We start from the raw sequence: 19319 nt of genomic DNA, 5'->3' as shown, positions 1-19319 counted from the left end.
AAAAAAGGAAAGGAGAAAAAAAGGAAAGGAGAAAAAAAGGAAAGGAGGAAAAAAGGAAAGGAGGAAAAAAGGAAAGGAGGAAAAAAGGAAAGGAGAAAAAAAGGAAAGGAGAAAAAAAGGAAAGGAGAAAAAAAGGAGAAAAAAAAGGAGAAAAAAAAGGAGAAAAAAGGAGAAAAAAAAGAGAAAAAAAAGAGAAAAAAAGGAGAAAAAAAGGAGAAAAAAAGGAGAAAAAGGAAAAAAGGAAAAAAGGAAAAAAGAAGGAAAAAAGGAAAAAGGAAAAAGGAAAAAGGAAAAGGAAAAAGGAAAAGGAAAAAGGAAAAGGAAAAAGGAAAAGGAAAAAGGAAAAGGAAAAAGGAAAGGAAAAGGAAAGGAAAAGGAAAGGAAAAAGGAAAGGAAAAAGGAAAGGAAAGGAAAGGAAAGGAAAGGAGGAGGAGGAGGAGAAGGAGAAGGAAAGGAAAAAGGAAAGGAAAGGAAAAAGGAAACAAAGGAAAGGAAAAAGGAAAGGAAAGAAAAAGGAAAGGAAAAAGGAAAGGAAAAGGAAAGGAAAGGAAAGAAATGGAAAAGGAGGAAAGGAAAGGAAGAAAAGGGAAAAGGGGGGAAGGGGGGAAAAAGAAGGGGGAAATAGAAGGGGAAACAAGAAGGGGAAAAAAGGGGAAAAAGGGGAGAAAGGGGGGAAAAGGGGGGAAAGGGGGGAAAGGGGGAAAGGGGGGGAAAGGGGGAAAATGAGGGAAAAAGGGGGAAAAGGGAAAAAAGGGGGAAAAGGCAGGAAAAGGGGGAAAGGGGGGGAAAGGGAAAAAAGGGAAAAAAAGGAAAAAAGAGGGAAAAGGGGAAAAAAGGAAAAGAAGAAGGGAAAAAAGGAAAAAGGGAAAAAGGGAGGAACAGGGGGAAAAGGGGGGAAAGGGGGAAAAGGGAGGAAAAAGGGAAAAAGGGAAAAAGGGGAAAAGGGGGAAAAGGGAAAAAAGGGAAAAAAGGGAAAAGGGGGAAAAGGGAAAAAAGGGAAAAAAGGGAAAAAGGGAAAAGGGAGAAAAAAGGGAAAAGAAAAAGGGAAAAAGGGAAAAAGGGAAAAAGGGAAAAGGGAAAAGAAAAAAGGGAAAAGGGAAAAGACAAAAGAGAAAAGGAAAAAGGGAAAAGAGAAAAAAGGGAGAAAGAGAAAAAAGGAGGAAGAGAAAAGAGGGGAGAGAGACAAACGGGGGAGAGAGACAAATGGGGAGAGACAAATGGGGGAGAGACAAACAGGGGGGAGAGACAAACAGGGGGGAGAGAAAAACAGGGGGAGAGAGAAATGGGGAGGAGAGAGAAACAGGGAGGAGAGAGAAACGGGGAGGAGAGAGAAACAGGGAGGAGAGAAAAACGGGATGGGAGAGAGAACCTGGATGGGGGAGAGAAACTGGATGGGAGAGAGAAATGGAGGAGAGAGAGAAATGGGGGCAGAGGGAAATAGGGGGAGAGAGAAAAAGATTGGGGAGAGAGAAAAAGATGGGGGAGAGAGAAAAGAGAAAAAGGTGAGAGAGAGAAAAGAGAAAAAGGTGGGAGAGAGAGAACAAGGTGGGGGAGAGAGAGAGAACAAGGTGGGGGAGAGAGAGAACAAGGTGGGGGAGAGAGAGAACAAGGTGGGGGAGACAGAGAGAAAAAGGTGGGGGAGAGAAAAAGGTGGGGGAGAGAGAGAAAAAAAGGTGGGGGAGAGAGGAAAAGGTAGGGGAGAGAGAAAAAGGTGGGGGAGGGAGAAAAGAGAAAAAAAGGTGGCAGATAGAGAAAAAGGTGAGGGGAGGGAGAAAAAGGTGGGGGAGAGAGAAAAGGATGGGGGAGAGAGAAGATGGGGAGAGAGAAAGTGGCTGGGGGAGAGAGAAAAAGAAGGTGGTGGAGAGAAAAAGGTAGAAAAGGGGAAAAAAGAGAGGAAAGGGAAAAAAGGGGGAAAAGGGAAAAAGGGAGAAAAGGTGAAAAAAGGGAAAGGAAAAGTGAAAAAAGAAAAGGAAAAGGGGAAAAGGGAAAGGAAAGGGAAAAGGAAAAGGGAAAGGGAAAGGGAAAGGAAAGAGAAAAGGAAAAGGAAAAAAGAAAAGGAAAAAGGAAAGGGGAAAGGAAAAATGAAAAAAGGGAAAGGAAAAGGAAAAAGGAAAAAGGAAAAAGGAAAAAGGAAAGGAGGGAGAGAGGGAGAAATTGAGGAGAGGAAAGGAAAGATTCCTAATGATAATCTGCTATACTAGTAGACAGGAGGCTGGTATAATCACCATAGTTCAGAGAGGATCCATCCAGGAACTATTGGAAACAAATGTGGACACTCATAGCTAAACACTAGACAGAACTCAGAAAATTCTGAGGAAGAAGAGGAGGAAGAAGGAGCCAGAGGAGTCAAGGACACCACAAGAAAACCCACAGAATCAACTAACCTGGGTCCATAGGGGCTCACAGACACTGAGCCACCAACCAGGGAGCCAGTGTGAGTCTGATCTAGGTCCTCTGCATATGTGGTATGGTTGTATAGCTCGATCTTCTTGCAAGACACCTAAAAGTTGGACCAGGGTGGTCCCTGACTCCTTCGCCTGCTTTTGGGGTCCCGTTCTTCCTACTGGGTTGCCTCATCCAACTTTAACATGAGAGAAGGTGACTAGTCTTACTGCAACTTAACATGCCATGTTTTGTTGATATCTCTGACAGGCCTACCCATCTCTGAAAAGAAATGGAGGAGGGTGTGTGTGTGTGTGTGTGTGTGTGTGTGTGTGTGTGTAGGGGGAGGGCTGTGACTAGGAGAACAGGAAAATAGGCTAGGAGGAGAGGAGGGAGGGGAAACTGCACTCAAGATGTGATATATGAGACAATGAACAATCCCATTCACCATATGTCTTAAAGTTATTTTCATTGTGATGAAACACCATGACCAAAAACAAGTTAGGAAGGTAAGGCTTTATTTGGCTTTTGCTTCTTAATCACTATTCACCACTGAAAGAAGTCAGGAGAGGAACACAGGCAGGAACCTGGAGGCAATAGCTGAGCAGAGGTCATAAAGAGGTCAAAGAAACCATGATAACCAGCTCAGGGGTGGGCCCACTTACAATGAGCTGGGTCCTTCCAAATCAATCACTTATTTTAAAAAGTGACCTGCACAGTGAACTATAGCTTTATCTTAAGGGAGAATTTCCTCAACTGAGGTTTCCTCCTCTCAGATGACTTCAGTTTCTGTCAAGGTGACATAAACCCAGCCAGCATAGTGTCCCAAGGAAAAATTTAAGTACTCATGTATAAAAGTCAAAAAACAAAGTAGATACTAAGAACAAACACTGATGAAAGGAACTGAAGAACACACTGCAAGATGAAAACATCTCCTATATACAATGGTTGGGAGTACTACCACTATGAAAATAACCATAATCCCAAAAGTAATCAACAAACTCACTGTAATTCTCTTCAAAATTACAACGTGATTATCTACAGAAAAATTTTAAAAGGTATTAAAACTCACATGGAAACACAAATGATTAGCTAACCAAAAGATTCTTGACCCATATCTCTCAACTATCACTTCGCTCTGAATGCACAGACACACCCAAACACACAATATTATTTTCAAATTTAGGAACTATTTTAAGGAAAGTTATTTGATTTCCTTATAGACAGGAATAGGATATTTGCATATAATCAGATGAGACTGCATATCTGCAAAGTTGCATGGTTGTTGACATCCGTTCACGATTGACAATGTAAACATTTTCAACTCTTTGGTTATATGCTTTACATTATGTTTATATGGCAAAATAGATCAGTATGACAGGCTTGATCACAAGATGGTACATTTCTCTCTCTGAATGAATGCAGATGAGGCTGATTTGAGTTTTGGGTACTTTGAAGTAGAAGAAAAATGTAGAAAGTCTTTTGAAGCTTGGCAGGACAAACAACAAGAGCTAGAAGAAAAGGATAAAGAAACTCTGGGAGCTCAGAGTGACAGAGAAAAACAGAACTTTCAAGAAGAAGATGAGAAGATACAGTGCTGGATGAGACAGTTTGAAGTTGAAAAGGAAAAATTAGAGAATCGTCAAAAGGTATGGAAGTCTTCACCTCTCACTAGGAGCAGTTATGCTCTGAATGGTACTGATGTCTGGAGTATAAGTGGAGATTACTTTGTGGTTTTTAATTACTCTTCATGAGGGAAATACCTAATCATGGATTGTCTTTAATTCCTGGATTAGTTTCCATGAACTCCATCAGAACTTCAGATGTGTACTCTTGATCTTGAAGGCCTCTGAGGTTTATGGAATTTCAAGGAATGTCCTAAATAACTTGAAATTTGCAATACAACGTATTCCTTTTTGTGCCTTTTGAATCACAGGAAATGACAGTTCCGTTGCTTATCTAGTGTATTTTCTGTATTGTCTGACATATGGCACATTATATACGATTTAGGTGACATTCTCAACCCTGCCTCAAAGTTAAGCTAAGATTTTTGTTAGGTATGTCAAAACAGGTTTGTATGGTCAAATCATAGTAACATGTTATTGGTCAACTGATGGAATTTGGGAATTGGATTGCATGCCTATATAGAGGCAAGATCAAGTTTTGTCTTTCACTAAGTGAAGTTGGTCTTTGTATTATCCAGAATTCAGGTTTTTTTAATGCTCTATTTGGAGCTATTTGGAGCAGTGTTTACTAGCTTATACTGAAAGGCCTCATTAACTTGAATAGTGATGCTTTAACTTTTAGAGAATAATGACTATTACATTTTAATAAGCTAGTTGTCTCTTTTAATTACCTCTGAAAGATAAAACAAAACAAAACAAAACACCCTCAGGTGCATGTTTTAATGATACCAGTTTCTGGTCTCTGTTGTCCATGGTTGTAACTGAATTTTTGAAACTGAGAGTGACTTTCTTCACAAAATTCTGATACAAAAAAATTAGTCCTTTGTAGATCTAATGGACTTCTAAATAGACACTTTATTATTCTTTGCTGTTTGGGAGCCTTTGCGTTAGACTATTCAACATTATTTTTTCTTTTCTTGTAGTCTTTTAAAAAAATTTTAATGTTTTTGCATGCCAGATTTTATTACCCCCCGATCTGGCCACCCTCCAACTGTTCCATATCCCCTAACTCCAGCCCAATCCCTGTCAACATGAGGCTGTTCCCACCTCCCACCCCACCTGGCTTCTATACTCCCTGGGGCCTCCAGGCTATTGAGGGTTAGGTGCATCATCTCTGATGAACACAGTCCTCTGCTGTGTATTTGTTAAGGGCCTCACATCAGCTGCTGTATGCTGCCTGGTTGGTGGTTCAGTGTCTGAGAGATCTTGGGGTCCAGGTTAATTGATACTGCTCGTCCTCCTACAGGGTCTCCCTCCTCCTCAGCTTCTTTCAGCCTTTCCCAAATTACACCACAGGGGTCTGCAGCTTCTGTCCATTGGTTGGTGTAAATATCTGCATCTGACTCTTTCAGCTGCTTGTTGGGTCTTCTGGAGGACAGTCATGATAGGTCCCATTTTGTGAGTGCTCCATAGCCTCAGTAATAGTGTCAGGCCTTTGGGACTTCGCCTTGTGTCAATACCCTAGAGTTTTTTATTGTTATATCTCTGTAGCCTGTAGTACAGTGTCAGATTGTACAAAATGATACCTTCAGCAGTTTGGTCTTTTTATTTGTTAGGTTGCTTTTTTTCCTTGTTTTATTTTTTTAAATCATTCAGGAATATTTTAGGTATCTGGAGTTTTTACTACTAATAACTGAAGACTCATTGAGATTGTTACATTTAATCATTGTTTATAACTGTTTTGAAAGAATTTGATATATTGAATATGTAATTTGATATTTGAATATAAAAATATCTGATATTATTTTATATTCAGCAAGACCAAGAAAAAATGAATGATGAACTCCATAAAGAAGAGAAAATATGGAAAGAAAAACACAGACAACATGAGGTATATGTTTATTGGTTTGTATTCATATGTTGTTATTCTTTAATAGAACTAAATTATATATTTTTTAAAATAATGAGCATTTTAAGATAATGTTTCTTATATGGTTTGGAATTTAGCTTATTTTAACCTTAGAAATTTGGTAGCTATAGAAATTTTCATTGAAAGAAAATGTCCTAAAAATAGTTAGTTCAGTGATTATATCATTATAGAATTAAAATTCAAAGTTTTAAATGTAAATGTAGTATTAGGTACCTTTCATAGTATTTAAAGATTTGAAGAAACATTACTGTATTTTGAGACAATTATTTGAGTATGTTAAAAGGTTTTGAACTAATTTCAGGCAGGAATCTAAATATTAGGCTAGAACAAAGAAGTAATTTCAGGCAGGAATCTAAATCTTAGACTAGAACAAAGAAGTAGACTTCAAGCATGAAAATGACTTTGGGCTAGGACAGGGAAGTAGGCTCAGTTATTTTGGTCATCCTGATAAGCCCTTAGAAAGAGTGATCACCGGAGTGTTCATGGAATTTTGTTTATTGTCTTGCTTGTTCCTTGACTATTTGCATCTATTGTATTGCTAGTTCCTCAACCTAAAACCAACCTTAATACTGGCATATAATTAAAATGGTTTAAAAGCAGATTGGGAAAAAATAAAAAATAAAAAACAAACAAAAAAAACCCAAACAAACAAAAATATCTGAGTAAAACAGATGAGGTAAGACTTATTTTGGCTTACCTTGACAATATATCATGGTGGTAGAAACACAGTAGCAGGAACAAGAGGTAGTTATCACATTGCCACATATTCAGGAAGTACAGAGTAATGAATGCTTGTATTTAACACTTACTTTGTCATTTTTATAGAGCCTGGAAATACAACCTAGGAAAGATAACCTCACCTTTAGAGTGAGTCTTCCTTCTTAGTTAACCTAATCTAGACTGTTACAGGCATGCCTGTATGCTCATCAGCAAGCACTCTAGATACTGTCAAGTTGGCAACCAATATTAACCATCACGCCATTTTGTGTTGGTTTATCACTAATAAGGTCTCATCTTGATTACTCCTACATCTTAGAAAGCCATAGCCAGAAGGAAAACTTAATGATAGGTCTTATTCTCATAAAGCAATCATTTCCTTCCTCAAACAGAGAAAATAAACAAGTAAAAATTTTAAAAAAATGTTTTGAATTTAAAGTAATTATAATTATCATAAATATTCCAGCTTATTTTTATTGTCAATATAATTTTTAGATAAACTTACTTAAGCATTCTCAAATATGAAATATATAAAATTTCCCATTTAAATCTCCAATATAGAGTAGATAAGTTACTGTTATCCAACTGAACCTTGCTTCCTTTATTTCTTTTGGATCTCCCTTTATTTTATCCTGAAATTCTAGGTTGGTTTTGTGTGTGTGTGTGTGTGTGTGTGCGTGCATATACATAGAAAGAAATCACTAGACATGTAAACAGAAAATTTCATTTAAGTAAAAAGAGGAATACATAATTATAAATGACATGCCATCCAAATGTTTGAAAAGATAGGCCTATAAAAATAACCATAAATCTTACCCATTAACTACATAGTTATGAAGATAATATAAGCAAAAATTATAATTTATTATAAAGTATTAAGTGTATGTTTTATGAAAATTTAATGTGAACATTAAAAATGGATGAATGAATGTGACAATATTTTGGACATACTAGGGCATTAGTGAAGCAGAAGAGAGTTTAAAAGGAAATATCTAAAGTGTTGAATGGAGAGGATAACAATATAAAGTAGAAAATAGCCAAGGAAACCTGAAAAGATCTAAAGCTTCATTATAGTAATGTTTTATAAAGGGAGAGTATGTGACTCACAAAAATAGATAAGAGCATGATCGTCAATGGGTTTCTTGTTTGTTTTGTTTTTGTTCTTTTGTTTTGTTTTGTTTGTTTTGTTTGATACAGGGTTTCTCAGTAGCCCTGGCTGCCCTGAACGTCACTCTGTAGACTAGTCTAGTATTGACCTCAGAGATCTACCTGCCTCTTCCTCCCCAGTGCTGGGATTAAACTAAAAGTGTGTGCCACCACTGTCTGGCAAGAGGGGTTGTTTTTGAAAATATCATTTAAAAGTGAGCATTCAAAAGATAGTTATCTTCAAGTAGAAACAGATAATGCGAGAATCACACGTGGAATGTGGTAGTACAATTAACTAAATTTGGGTCACAGAACTAAGGAAACGTTAGAATGTAGGAGTAACACACACTACCCAAAATGTATCAAAAGTAAGACTAATCTCTGACCTCAAAAGTAAAAAGTAAGATAAAAGGGAAAGAGCAATTCAATTGATTCCAGGACTTTGTTATTCCTCAGTGTTAGCATCCTGGGTCTATCTGTTCTTTGTATTTATTGTATATTTATTGTTATGTATCCTTATGTGTCAGAAAAATCATTTTGAATAGTAAATTTTTCCAATCTTTATGAATTAGGAAATGTTTTTAGTTTAATTTTTACTTTATTTGAACATGAAATCTATTGCCTCTTGACAATTCAATGATATGGTTTCATTACATTCTTATTCATTTTAAAGACTGCAAATTTTATGCTTAATCCATATATTCTGATGAGGCTTTAAGATTTTCACATTATGCATTGGTCTGTATTAATTAATTAATTAATGATACTTAGTCATTTTTAAGCATGGACAAACATTTTACTAAGAGGCTAGATCTAAACAAAACAGAAAGTAATCTGTGTTTCCATGGAGATTTCTGTGCTTCAGGAACCTGTGTTAATATGTCCTATGTGTGTTGCAAGAGAAGACTGTAGAGTTTACTCTCTTTTTCTAAGGGCGCTGTGTACAAATATACTTTTGCATTACTTCCTGCTTGCTCTTTTTCTCAGATCTTTATTCTGGAATGTCTAATGGTCATATATCAACTTTCCTGTGTTGATCTATTTTATTCCTGACATATATTTCATATCTTTATTGGTCTGAAACAAACTTTTAAAAAGTATATTTTTTAGTTCATCAACCACCTAACCATTTCTTTTTTCTTGTTTTTTTTTTTTTTTTAAAGTGGGTCTAATTTGATTTAACATTTCTCTTTTTATGGGAGTATTTTATTACATTTATTTATTTATTTACTTTACAAGCCAAGATCAGCCCTTCCTCTCCCCAGTTCCCCTCATTAAATTCCTTCCCCAATTCTATGTTCCCTTTCTCTTTTGAAGAGGGGAAGCTCTCTTCTGGGTGTCAACCCCCACCTTACCTCTCATTTTTATAGAAAATTATTCTGGTTCACATATTTTTCTGACAAGTCAACTTCATGTTGAAAGGTTAACCCGGTCTACTTGTTGACTTGCCCTGCATGCAAATTTTCCTTAAATAGTTGATTAATTCTTTTTGTTTGTTTATTTCTGTTTTAGAGGTCTATTGATAATGATTTTGTTTTTCATTTCAGAAGAAATGAAATGGTGATATCATTTTATGTGTTTTCTAGCTCTTGTGAGATTTAAAAGGGATAAGATCTGTGACCAGATCAAAGCTTCCCTATACTTAAGTCCAAAAATCCCCTGTGCTTGCTGGAACTCTGCTTCTGAAGGAATCTCATTCTGTCTCTTCTATCACAGCATCCATATCAGGAAGTCTGAGTCCCTCTCTCTTACCTGGATTCAGGCCTGTTTTTCCCTTAGGGTCTCTTGTGTTATCTTCATTTTAAGTGCTTTTCATTTGTAGCTAATTCCTTAATCATTAGCTCATGGGCTCATAACTTAACTGTATTATCAATATCGCAATGTATTCTTAAAAAACTAATTTCCTAGGAAATAAGTGACTAGTTTTCCTCAGGGAATTTTACAGGAGTTCACATTTATGTTTTGTAATACATTGAATATACTTATAAAGTTACTCATTTAGCTGATGTTCATAACTGTTTATCTCTATTTTAGGAATTTATCAGAAACTTGCATTTACAAATGGAGGAGGAGAGAACAAGATTAAGTGAACTACAAGAAAAAGAAAAAGCACGTTTATTCAAACTGCAGCATGATGCAGCTGTGAAAATTCAAGCCAATTATAGAGCAGCAGTAACTTACCGAAAATACAACCCAATCATAAGAGAGCAAATTGAAAAGAAGAAGAGGAAAGCACAGAAGTTGAAAGAGAGGGAGGCAAAGATACGAGAGAAGGAGGAAGAAAGGAAGAGGAGAATTGAAGAGGAGCAGAGGGTAGAGGAGGAGAGGAAGAAGAAGATGCTGGAGGAGAGGAGGAGACGAGAGAGAGAATATGAAGAGAAAAAGATCATCCTGAGACAAGAGAGAGAAGAGCAAAGAAGCAAGGAAATGTTAAGACTGAGGGAAAATGCCCACTCACCACTGATTATTACCTGTGCTTTAAAGAAAGGTGAATGCCGTAGCAAGCAGCAAGCTATTGCACATATGTCAAAGAAAAAGGTTACTATAGCCAAAGAGTCAGTGGACAGCAACTCAAAAAAGCAAGAAGATGCTTGCCTAGTTCAGCAATTAAACAAGAGAGAAAATACTCATAAGCAGCTTGTGTTGAAGGAATCAACGAGAATAAAATTAAAACCAAGCCAGGCAGTTTTTGCAGAATTAAAAATGAATGAGAAAAATGAAAGTTTACCAAAATTAAAGATGAATGAAAACTTATCAAAAAACCAGCATTCAGAACAATCTGCTGACCAAGAAATTAACACTAAAAATACCGACCGAAAAAATGAATTGGAAAACTCTAACCTAAAGGAAAGTGTGAATGAACAGTGCCCAGAGCAAGAACTAAAGTCTGAAACTCAAGCAGAGGAATGTGTGGAGCATACCATGAAGGAGAAAGTTGGACAAGAAACTCAAAATCTATTTGGATTCGATCAAGAAGTGAGTGAAGAGGACAGTAATGGAGAACAGGGAATCATCGAGGAGAATCACGAGAGACTGACTGAAGAGATAGAAATCAAAGAGATGACAGAGCAAGATGGGTCATTTTATGAGGAGAATAATAGTGCACCTATTTCCATGCAGAACAGCCTACCATCACTGATACCAGACAATCCTGACCCTGTAGAAAGAAGTGTAACATTAGAAGAAGACCAAAAGACTGATTTAAAATCAGAAAGAATTGAGGAAATCTCAGAAGAAGGTGATACTGTGGCCATTAATTCAGATGACTCTGTGGATACAGAAGGCAAGGAAGACCTGCAAGGTTCTGTCTCAGGCAAACTTGCTCCCAGTGAAGAAGCTGGTAGCCACAGTGCTAATAACCTCTTGGTCACTGAAGAAGGGGACAACTTTCCTAAGTCTGAGATTGAAGAAACTCTGGAAGAAAGGAAGCAGACAAAGGCTGAAGGTGAGGGTGTCCTGGCTTGGTCTGTTTCACAGATAACAGTTTTCTCTTCAGTTGAGGAAAGGAGACTGGCTTGGGTAAAAACATTTAAACCTTGGACCGAAATCTTTGAGCAAAATCAACTTAAGAAAATTGTTAAAAAAAGGAGACTTGTGAAGTGCCCACCAAATACAATGCCTCCTTTGGATCCATCAGCCATTCTCCAGGATGGCCCTTGGAAAACTTTGCAGCAGGTATTCCATAAATTAGCGATACTATTTCTAGATTGAATTAAAATGAATTTCCTATAATATAATCTGACCTCTCGATGGTTTTACATATAAGAATTCTGCATCTTAATAAATGGAGTGACTAATGGAATAGTAATGAAATACTGTCTCCTTTGTAGAGGGCTAATATTTTGAAGTTCTCAGGTAAAGTTTATCAGGAAATTATCCATCTCAGCAGTCTAAAGAGCTTTCATTGGATTTTTTCAGTGTCTTGAGCACTTGATTTAGCACCCTGGAAGACCATCTGGAAATTATGGTTGGAATTAGATACAAACACTTGGTGCTTTTCCTATTCAGGAGTTCACTCCAGATTGTGGCCCACAGTCTGGCACCATTCACAAGAAAGTGTCTCCTGATGTGAGAGAGGTGCTGATAGGATGGAAGACCCTAGGGCACCTGTATGTAAATGTTATTTAACCATATGCCATAGAGTTGCAATATGCAGATGCTAGAAACATGGCATAGCTTTCATTAAATATTACTAATTCTCTGTTATGGAGAACATACCACCAACCAAACAAGACATAGAAAGTGATATTTTCTTTTGATGGTATGGTGCTTCAAACAAACTACAACTTTTATTTACTGGTGGCTTAGAAGTCAAATATAATTTATAAAATTTATTTTAGAGGCATGAAAATAACGTTTTTAATCTTCATTTTAACAAGTATAGCTGGAGCTGACATGGCTCCCTTCTAACATTTGATTGACTATTAGAGTAACTTGTACATGGTGACATATGACCGTCAATGAAGCTGAGAATCAAATTTCAGGTGCTTAGTATTAGATAGAATTGGGGTAGAAATTTCAGATCATCAGAAACCTGGTACTGGTTTCCCAGAGAGCTTGAGAATTATATTTTAAATGCTACAACGTATGTAAGGACACCAGGCTACTCAACACACATGGAAACTGACTATGAGACAGAAGAGAGATACCAGTTCCACCTATCAAATGTGGAGACAAGCTCCACCATGTTTCAGACCTAAACCAAAGCCCTTTTGTGTGTAGTAGGAGGTAAGCTTCTGCCACTGTGTCCTCAAGATAAACAGGATGGAAAACTACCAGTGATGTACTGTGCATGTCACCAGCTCCTTACTCAAAGACAAGTGGGGTCTGACCATGATTCTGGCGATTAACCTTATGAGAGGACACTAGTCCCTACATCATGGGGTAGATGGGGAACTGCAGACAGGGAGCCATTCGTAAGTGGCTCCATATCTTCTAAGGTTTCTTTTAATTAAGATGTATTTAATGCCTTCATAACATCTTATGCCTTCATGATTTCTTGCCTTTATTTTAAAAAATGGCAGGATCATGTCCTGGAGCACACACTGGCCTTAGTCTCATGATGCTCCTGCCTCATTCTCTATGTTCTGAAATCATAGGCCTGCACTACTATGGATGTTCCTCCTTTTTATGCATTTCATGTCATACCAAGGGCCTCATTTTTGCCACTCCAGTGTTCTCAGACCAAGCCACTCCTAGACATATTCATTTTCTTATATAGACATGTGTCTAGACAAATGAACATAATGATAAATAATACAGTATTTTACTCACGTGATAATTTTTCATTTGTCTAATATATTTGACCAATAATTATTGGTGAGCTGAACAGAAAAATGCAGCGTTTGTCCCTATGGAACACAAGCAAAGAAATGCTCCATAAATTTCGACTGCTGTAAATAAGATTCCTGTGTATTCTGTGAAAGGAAAGTAAATTAGTGGAGTCTGTTGATTTACTTTGTAGTATATTAGGGAATTAACTATGCTAGCAAGAACCCTACAACTGAACTATATTCCTTGTTCTTTTGTAAGAAAAAAATGTTTTGAGACAGGGTCTCATGGAATTTTCTAGGCTGGCCTTGAGCTCACTGTGTATCCTTGGCAAGATGAAAATGTTATGTCCCTGCCTCAACCCTCTGAGTATTTCAGACTGCAGGTCTGCACCACCACTTCTGATCGGTGATGAGGTTTAGAGGAGACATCTAGGTCAGAGAAAAACAGTGTTAAGAAAGAAGAGGTAGAACTTACCCAAGAACATTTCCTCTGTTTCCTAATCAGGGTTTAGACATGGGTGCCAGCTCTGTGCAGCTACATATAGACACTTGGCATAGGTTTTTCTTGTATGATATCTTTTCTGAGGCAATTCTTTTTATAGTTTACTTTCCCCTAGTTTGTTTCAGGCTTTTCAGTATAATAATAGTAACCATTACTTAAAAACAAAAACAAACAAAAATCTCTCCTTATGTACTTATTGTTGTTCTTCCTATGGGGTTGCAACCCTCTTCAACTCCTTCAATCCCTCCCCTAACTCTTCCATTGGGGTCCCTGTGCTCAGTCCAATGGTTGGCTGCAAGTATCTGTACCTGTATTTGTCAGGCTCTGGCAGAGCCTCTCAGGGGCCAGCTATATAAGGCTCCTGTTAGCAAACACTTCTTGGTATTGGGAGTAGTGTCTGGGTTTGGTGTCTGCAGATGGGATGGATCCCTAGGTGGGGTGGTCTCTAGTTGGCCTTTCCTTCAGTCTCTGCTCCACTACTTTAGATGGAAGCAATTCTGGATTAATATTTTTGAGATGAGTGGGTGTTCGCATGCCTCAGCCCTGGGCCATGCATAGCCACTGGATATGGTCTCTACAGGTTCTCTCTCCCCTGTGTTGGGTATTTCGGCTAATGACATCTTTTTTGGGTCGTGGGAACCTCTTGCTTCCCTGGCATCTGGTATTTCTATTGACCAACCCCAATACCCCATTTCCTACTGCTACATACCTCCACCCTCTGAGCTTCTCCCCCATCTCCTTTCACACCAGATACTGCCCTCTTTTTCCCTCCCTCCTCTCTCCTTCCTAAGTACCTTGCTCCCTCTACCTCTCGTGATTATATTGTTCTCCCTTCTAAGTAGGGCTGAATCATCCACATTTTGGTCTTCCTTCTTCTTGAGTTTCCTATAGCCTGTGACAATTGACAGACCTACTTTGATTTTGTAGTCATTTAGCTTCATATAAACCGTGCTTATCCTGACCCCAGCACTGTCTTTGAAAGACTCTTCTATAACTGTTGTGGGGTAAAACTATACTTTTACTAACTTGCATTCAAGAATAATTGATAATTAAACCTCTGAAGTATTATAGCAATGTTACACACATATGTCAAATATTTGACAAAATATTAAGATTACATTAAGATTAGTAATAATTAAAACAATAATGAATTAATCACTTGGTTCCGTAGATGAGACAGTTCATTCTCAAACCCAAAGAACTTGAGAGCACATAAGTTTCAAATATGTTTTTATATTGTCCTCAACAGGAAAATAAAAAATGAATGCTATGAATATATATATTTTGCTTCAAGTTGTATTAAATTTTAATTTTGGAAACATTTAATCAAACCCCTTTATGGTACAACTGCTATGTTTCAAACTGAAAAAAGCAATTATAGATATACATAATTACTAATGGTATATTGATCTTAATTTGAGGGATACAGGGTAGTTTTTTATTAAATATTTTATTTATTTACATTTCAGATGTCATTACCTTTCCCAATTTCCCCTCCCTAGAACCCCCTATCCCGTCCCTCCTTCTCTTTTTTGCTTTTATACCATTTTAATTACATGCAGGTATTAAGGTCAGTTCTAGGTTGAGGAACTAGCAATACAATAGATGCAAATAGTCAAGGAACAAGCAAGACAATAAACACAAATAGTCAAAGAACAAGCAAGGCAATAAACAAAATTCTGTGAACACTCCCATGATCACTGTCTCTAAGGGCTTATCAGGATGACCAAAATATCTGAGCCAACTTCTCTATCCTAGCCCAAAATCATTTTCACGTCTGAAGCCTACTTCCTTGTCCTAGTCTAAAATTTAGATTCCCACCTGAAATTACTTCTTTGTTCTAGCCTAATGTCAGATTCCTGCCTGAAGCCCACTTCCGTGTCCCTGGCCAGTGTCAGATTTGATACAGAGCAATTTTAAACATGCGATTTCTATCATATATCTGTCAAAGGATGAGTATGCATACTTATTTTGATGTCATGTGTTTGGAAAACTTTAGAATGAGGTACAGGATACATCCCTATATCATAGAATTTTTTTTAAGTGTTTAAGTGTTTTAATGTTTCTCCCTAAGTTTTAGCCAATTTTCATTTTTTCAGGCTTTAGAATTATATATATAGCATAAAAGTCATCATACCTTTAATCTCAAATATTTTTAAATGTTTAAAGAAACAGAAGGAATACTGTGATACTCCACATACAACCAAAGATAGATGCTTCTAACAAGATGCAAACATAACTTTCATTCATGAATTGTACTGAAATGATATGACAGAAATTGGAGAGTTTGCCACCTCATAAGAAACTGAATTCAATTGTGCATCTATCTTTGGCTGAAACCGGCATGTTATCAAATAAAACCAATAATGTATTTTACTGTCAGTCCACCTTTATCATTACATAGCTGGCTGTAATTTGTCAAATATTGAGTTGTTAAATTCTCAGCTTAGTTGCATTCATTTTCTATTACATGGTTGGTCACTTCTCTAATTATAGAATTTGTTTTCAATCAAGCTTAGCAATGCATTTGCCATTGTCACATATATGAATGATACATTTTCGTTCTGAAAAGAATTGAAAGTTAATTGGCTGCAAGAATTGTGTTCAATAATGAATACTTGCTACACTCTGAGATAATTATAAAAATAGAACATTTATTTACTTAAAGTTTATGAAATATGTTATTACTTTTACTGGCTAAACAAAAAAAATGGCCAAATGATGTCTGTATATCTCTATTAATGTATGTCCCTGTCAGAGATCCAGGGATGTCAAAGCTACTGTCAAACACATAGTAGCCATATATATGTACACACACACACACACACACACACACACACATACACACACATGAGATATGTTATATATTATATTCTGAAGCCTGAAAAAATATAACAAAAATTTTCTCAAGCTTAAGGTGAAAATTAATAAGTTATTACCATTTTCTGCATGTATTTTACCTTTAAGATCAAAATTATTGTGAATGATTGCATTGATTCATGTCACTAGGTTGCAAAAAAAAAAGAGATCAGAGAGCTAGATTTAAATTGAGTTCCTAATAGAGTAGCATTTGAAGAATATGATTACTTAGGTGAATTTTTGGAAACCTTTGCAAGGATACTATAATCTGTATTACGGTGTTCAACAGTGTCACTCACTGCAGTGTTTTGAAATCTCTAGGTTACAGTCATTACATTTCAGGATTTGCCTGGCTGTAGTCTCTCTACCCTGGCAGAGTGCCCAAATCTTCAGCTCCTGTCTCTTCGTCGCTGTGGACTAACTTCCTTGCAGGGCCTGAGCCATTGCACAAACCTTAAGTACATCGATGCACAGGCAAGTTGTTGGCTCTACTGTCATTTACCACACAACAAATGTTAAATGGCTTTGGTTTCATGTTTATATCTCAAAAACGGTAATTAGAAGATGTAGTAAAATAACTTGATACACAAAGTTTAAAATAAGCACAATGGTTTTAAGGTCCTAGGGACTGATGAGAGAAGCTGTTGAAAACTGGAGCCAGAAACTAATGATTTTGTTTTGTGAGTGGTGTGGTGACTATAACAAACAACGTTCTTTAAAGTGGTAGCATAGAAAACAGCCATGTGATTTCTTGTTATTCCACAGTCAAGCCTGGCTCAATATTTCATATGGTGTTGACTTGGTATCTTTTATACATATTAACTGCGTTTAGAATTTCCAAAATTATTTTTCTATTTCTTGTTCTTTTTCTTCTATGCCTTTTCCTTCCTTCCTTCCTTCCTTCCTTCCTTCCTTCCTTCCTTCCTTCCTTCTTTCTTTCTTTCTTTCTTTCTTTCTTTCTTTCTCTTTCTCTCTTTACTTTCCTTTCTTCCTCCCTCCCTCTCTCATTCCCTCCTTCTCCCTCCCCCTCTCTCTCTCTTTACCTCTCTCTCTCTCTCTCCCTGTCTTTCTTTCTTTCTTTCTTTCTTTTTCTTTCTTTCTTTCTTTCTTTCTTTCTTTCTTTCTTTCTTTCTTTCTTTCTTTCTTTCTTTCTCTCTTTCTCTCTTTCTCTCTCTTTCTTTCTTTCTTTCTTTCTTTCTTTCTTTCTTTCTTTCTTTCTTTCTTTCTTTTACCTTGTCGAGGTCTTAGAAGTAAGACTATCTTGGAGTTCTTGTGGTTATTCCAGGCTCTTTTGTTTCAAGACTGAGTGTTCAACCAGATATGTGCCAGTATACCAGATATGTGCCAGTATACCAGTACATATCAAGTATCTCTATACATTATTTTGCCCAGAATTTCATTGGCTGAGCTCCAAGTTCATGTCGGAGGTCATCACATATGCGTCAATGTTTGGTTACCAGGTTTTGTGGAAACTATCATACTACTGTTCCTTCACAATCCACCACGCTCTGTGCTCTAAATATGAATTATTATGTATTGTCTCCTATATATTTAAAGACTATTAAGCACATGTAAAAATTCTTGTGTAACAATTAATTTTTCCTCTGGGTAGTATAGCTATTTGCATGATTATTTTAGAAGTTAGAGATTTATGTGTCAATTTAGACATTGTCTCAACCTTAATCATTTTGAAAGGATTAAATATTACATTTGCAAAACATTGAAATAAAATTATTGTGTTTGTTCTTTCTTTGTCTTAGGAAAACCACATTGAGACTGTCAGTTGTGAAAATTTGGAAAATCTCTTTGTTGTTCTTCTTAATAAAAATCTCCTGACTTCTATTCATGGTTTTGATGGATGCACTAATCTCCAATGCCTTGAACTTTCACATAATAAAATCACTCGAATCAGTAAGGGCAATTTTAATATTCAAACATTTATTTTGCATAATTGTACCTCTTTTCATTCATTCCTTTCTAGATTAAGACCCTCCAAGAACTAGGGAGATATTTTGGTTGGTAAAATGTTGACTAGCAAGCATGAACACTTTAATTTGATCTTCAAGACTTATATATTAAATCCTGGGAAGATATGAGGAAGATACTCAATGGATAAATGTCCTTGCAGTTCAAGTGTTAGGACCTGAGTTTGGATTAGAGAATCCATCTAAATGTTGCATGAGTATGAGAATCTGTAGAGGAATTTTAATCCTTCGACATGGCTGCTTTGGCAAGGAATCACATCCAAAACCTTTTAGGTCTGGGTAATCAGGCTGGAATAACACACCTTTAGTCCCTATGGTTGGAATATAGACGCACCCTTAATACACACCTTTAATCCCAAACAATGAAGGTAAAGTAAGTTTGTAGAAGGGAGCAGCCACATTTGAAATGATGACTAATTGAGCAAAAGACAAAGTGATGAATGTAAGAAAGATTTGATGAGTCAGAGATAGGATATGCTCAATTCTCAGAAGAACAGGAAAAAGAGGCTACTTAAGAACAGCACAGAATTGAGTCCATCATGGTGCACAGTTCAGTGAGTGCAGTTCAGTTGAGTTCAGGCAATGCAGTGAAGTGCAGTTCAGTTGAATGCAGTTGAGTTTAGTTGAGTTCATGAAGTTCATATAGTCAGTGAAGTCAGTGCCATTCAGTTTGTGGAATTCAGAGACAGTTTTTCCAAGCAGAGCAATTCAGTAAGAAGCCAAGACAAGCCATTTTGAATCAGTCAGCTTAAAAAGGAATTTGAGCCTGAACAGCTGAGTTGAACCAGCTCACCAGAGTTGAGAAAGAGCTAGAAAGGGTGAGCTTATTTAGCAGTAAGCCTTCAAAGATGATAGTTACATCTGGTAAATGAAAGTTACTTTTACAGAAAGCTTGTAATC

At 36.8% G+C, this 19319-nt stretch overlaps 1 protein-coding gene across 3 annotated transcripts in view; it reads left to right on the top strand.

The window, feature by feature from the left end:
- Lrriq1 (leucine rich repeats and IQ motif containing 1) overlaps window positions 1-19319 on the top strand; it is a 184683-nt gene that overhangs the window by 17438 nt on the left and 147926 nt on the right. For 2 of the 3 annotated variants that reach the window (XM_028783108.1, XM_028783107.1), the window contains 5 exons: window positions 3808-4031; window positions 5824-5898; window positions 9835-11475; window positions 16756-16908; window positions 18195-18345. In XM_028783108.1, the coding sequence (XP_028638941.1) occupies window positions 3808-4031; window positions 5824-5898; window positions 9835-11475; window positions 16756-16908; window positions 18195-18345 (2244 nt within the window). Of the gene's footprint in view, window positions 1-3807; window positions 4032-5823; window positions 5899-9834; window positions 11534-16755; window positions 16909-18194; window positions 18346-19319 lie in introns of those variants that run through there. The other variant, XM_028783109.1, reaches the window with a different exon arrangement.

Source organism: Grammomys surdaster, unplaced genomic scaffold (genome assembly GCF_004785775.1).
Source record: "Grammomys surdaster isolate TR1022 unplaced genomic scaffold, NIH_TR_1.0 958, whole genome shotgun sequence".
In the NCBI taxonomy this organism is placed as follows: Eukaryota; Metazoa; Chordata; class Mammalia; order Rodentia; family Muridae; genus Grammomys; species Grammomys surdaster.
This window is presented reverse-complemented; position numbering and strand designations above follow the sequence as displayed.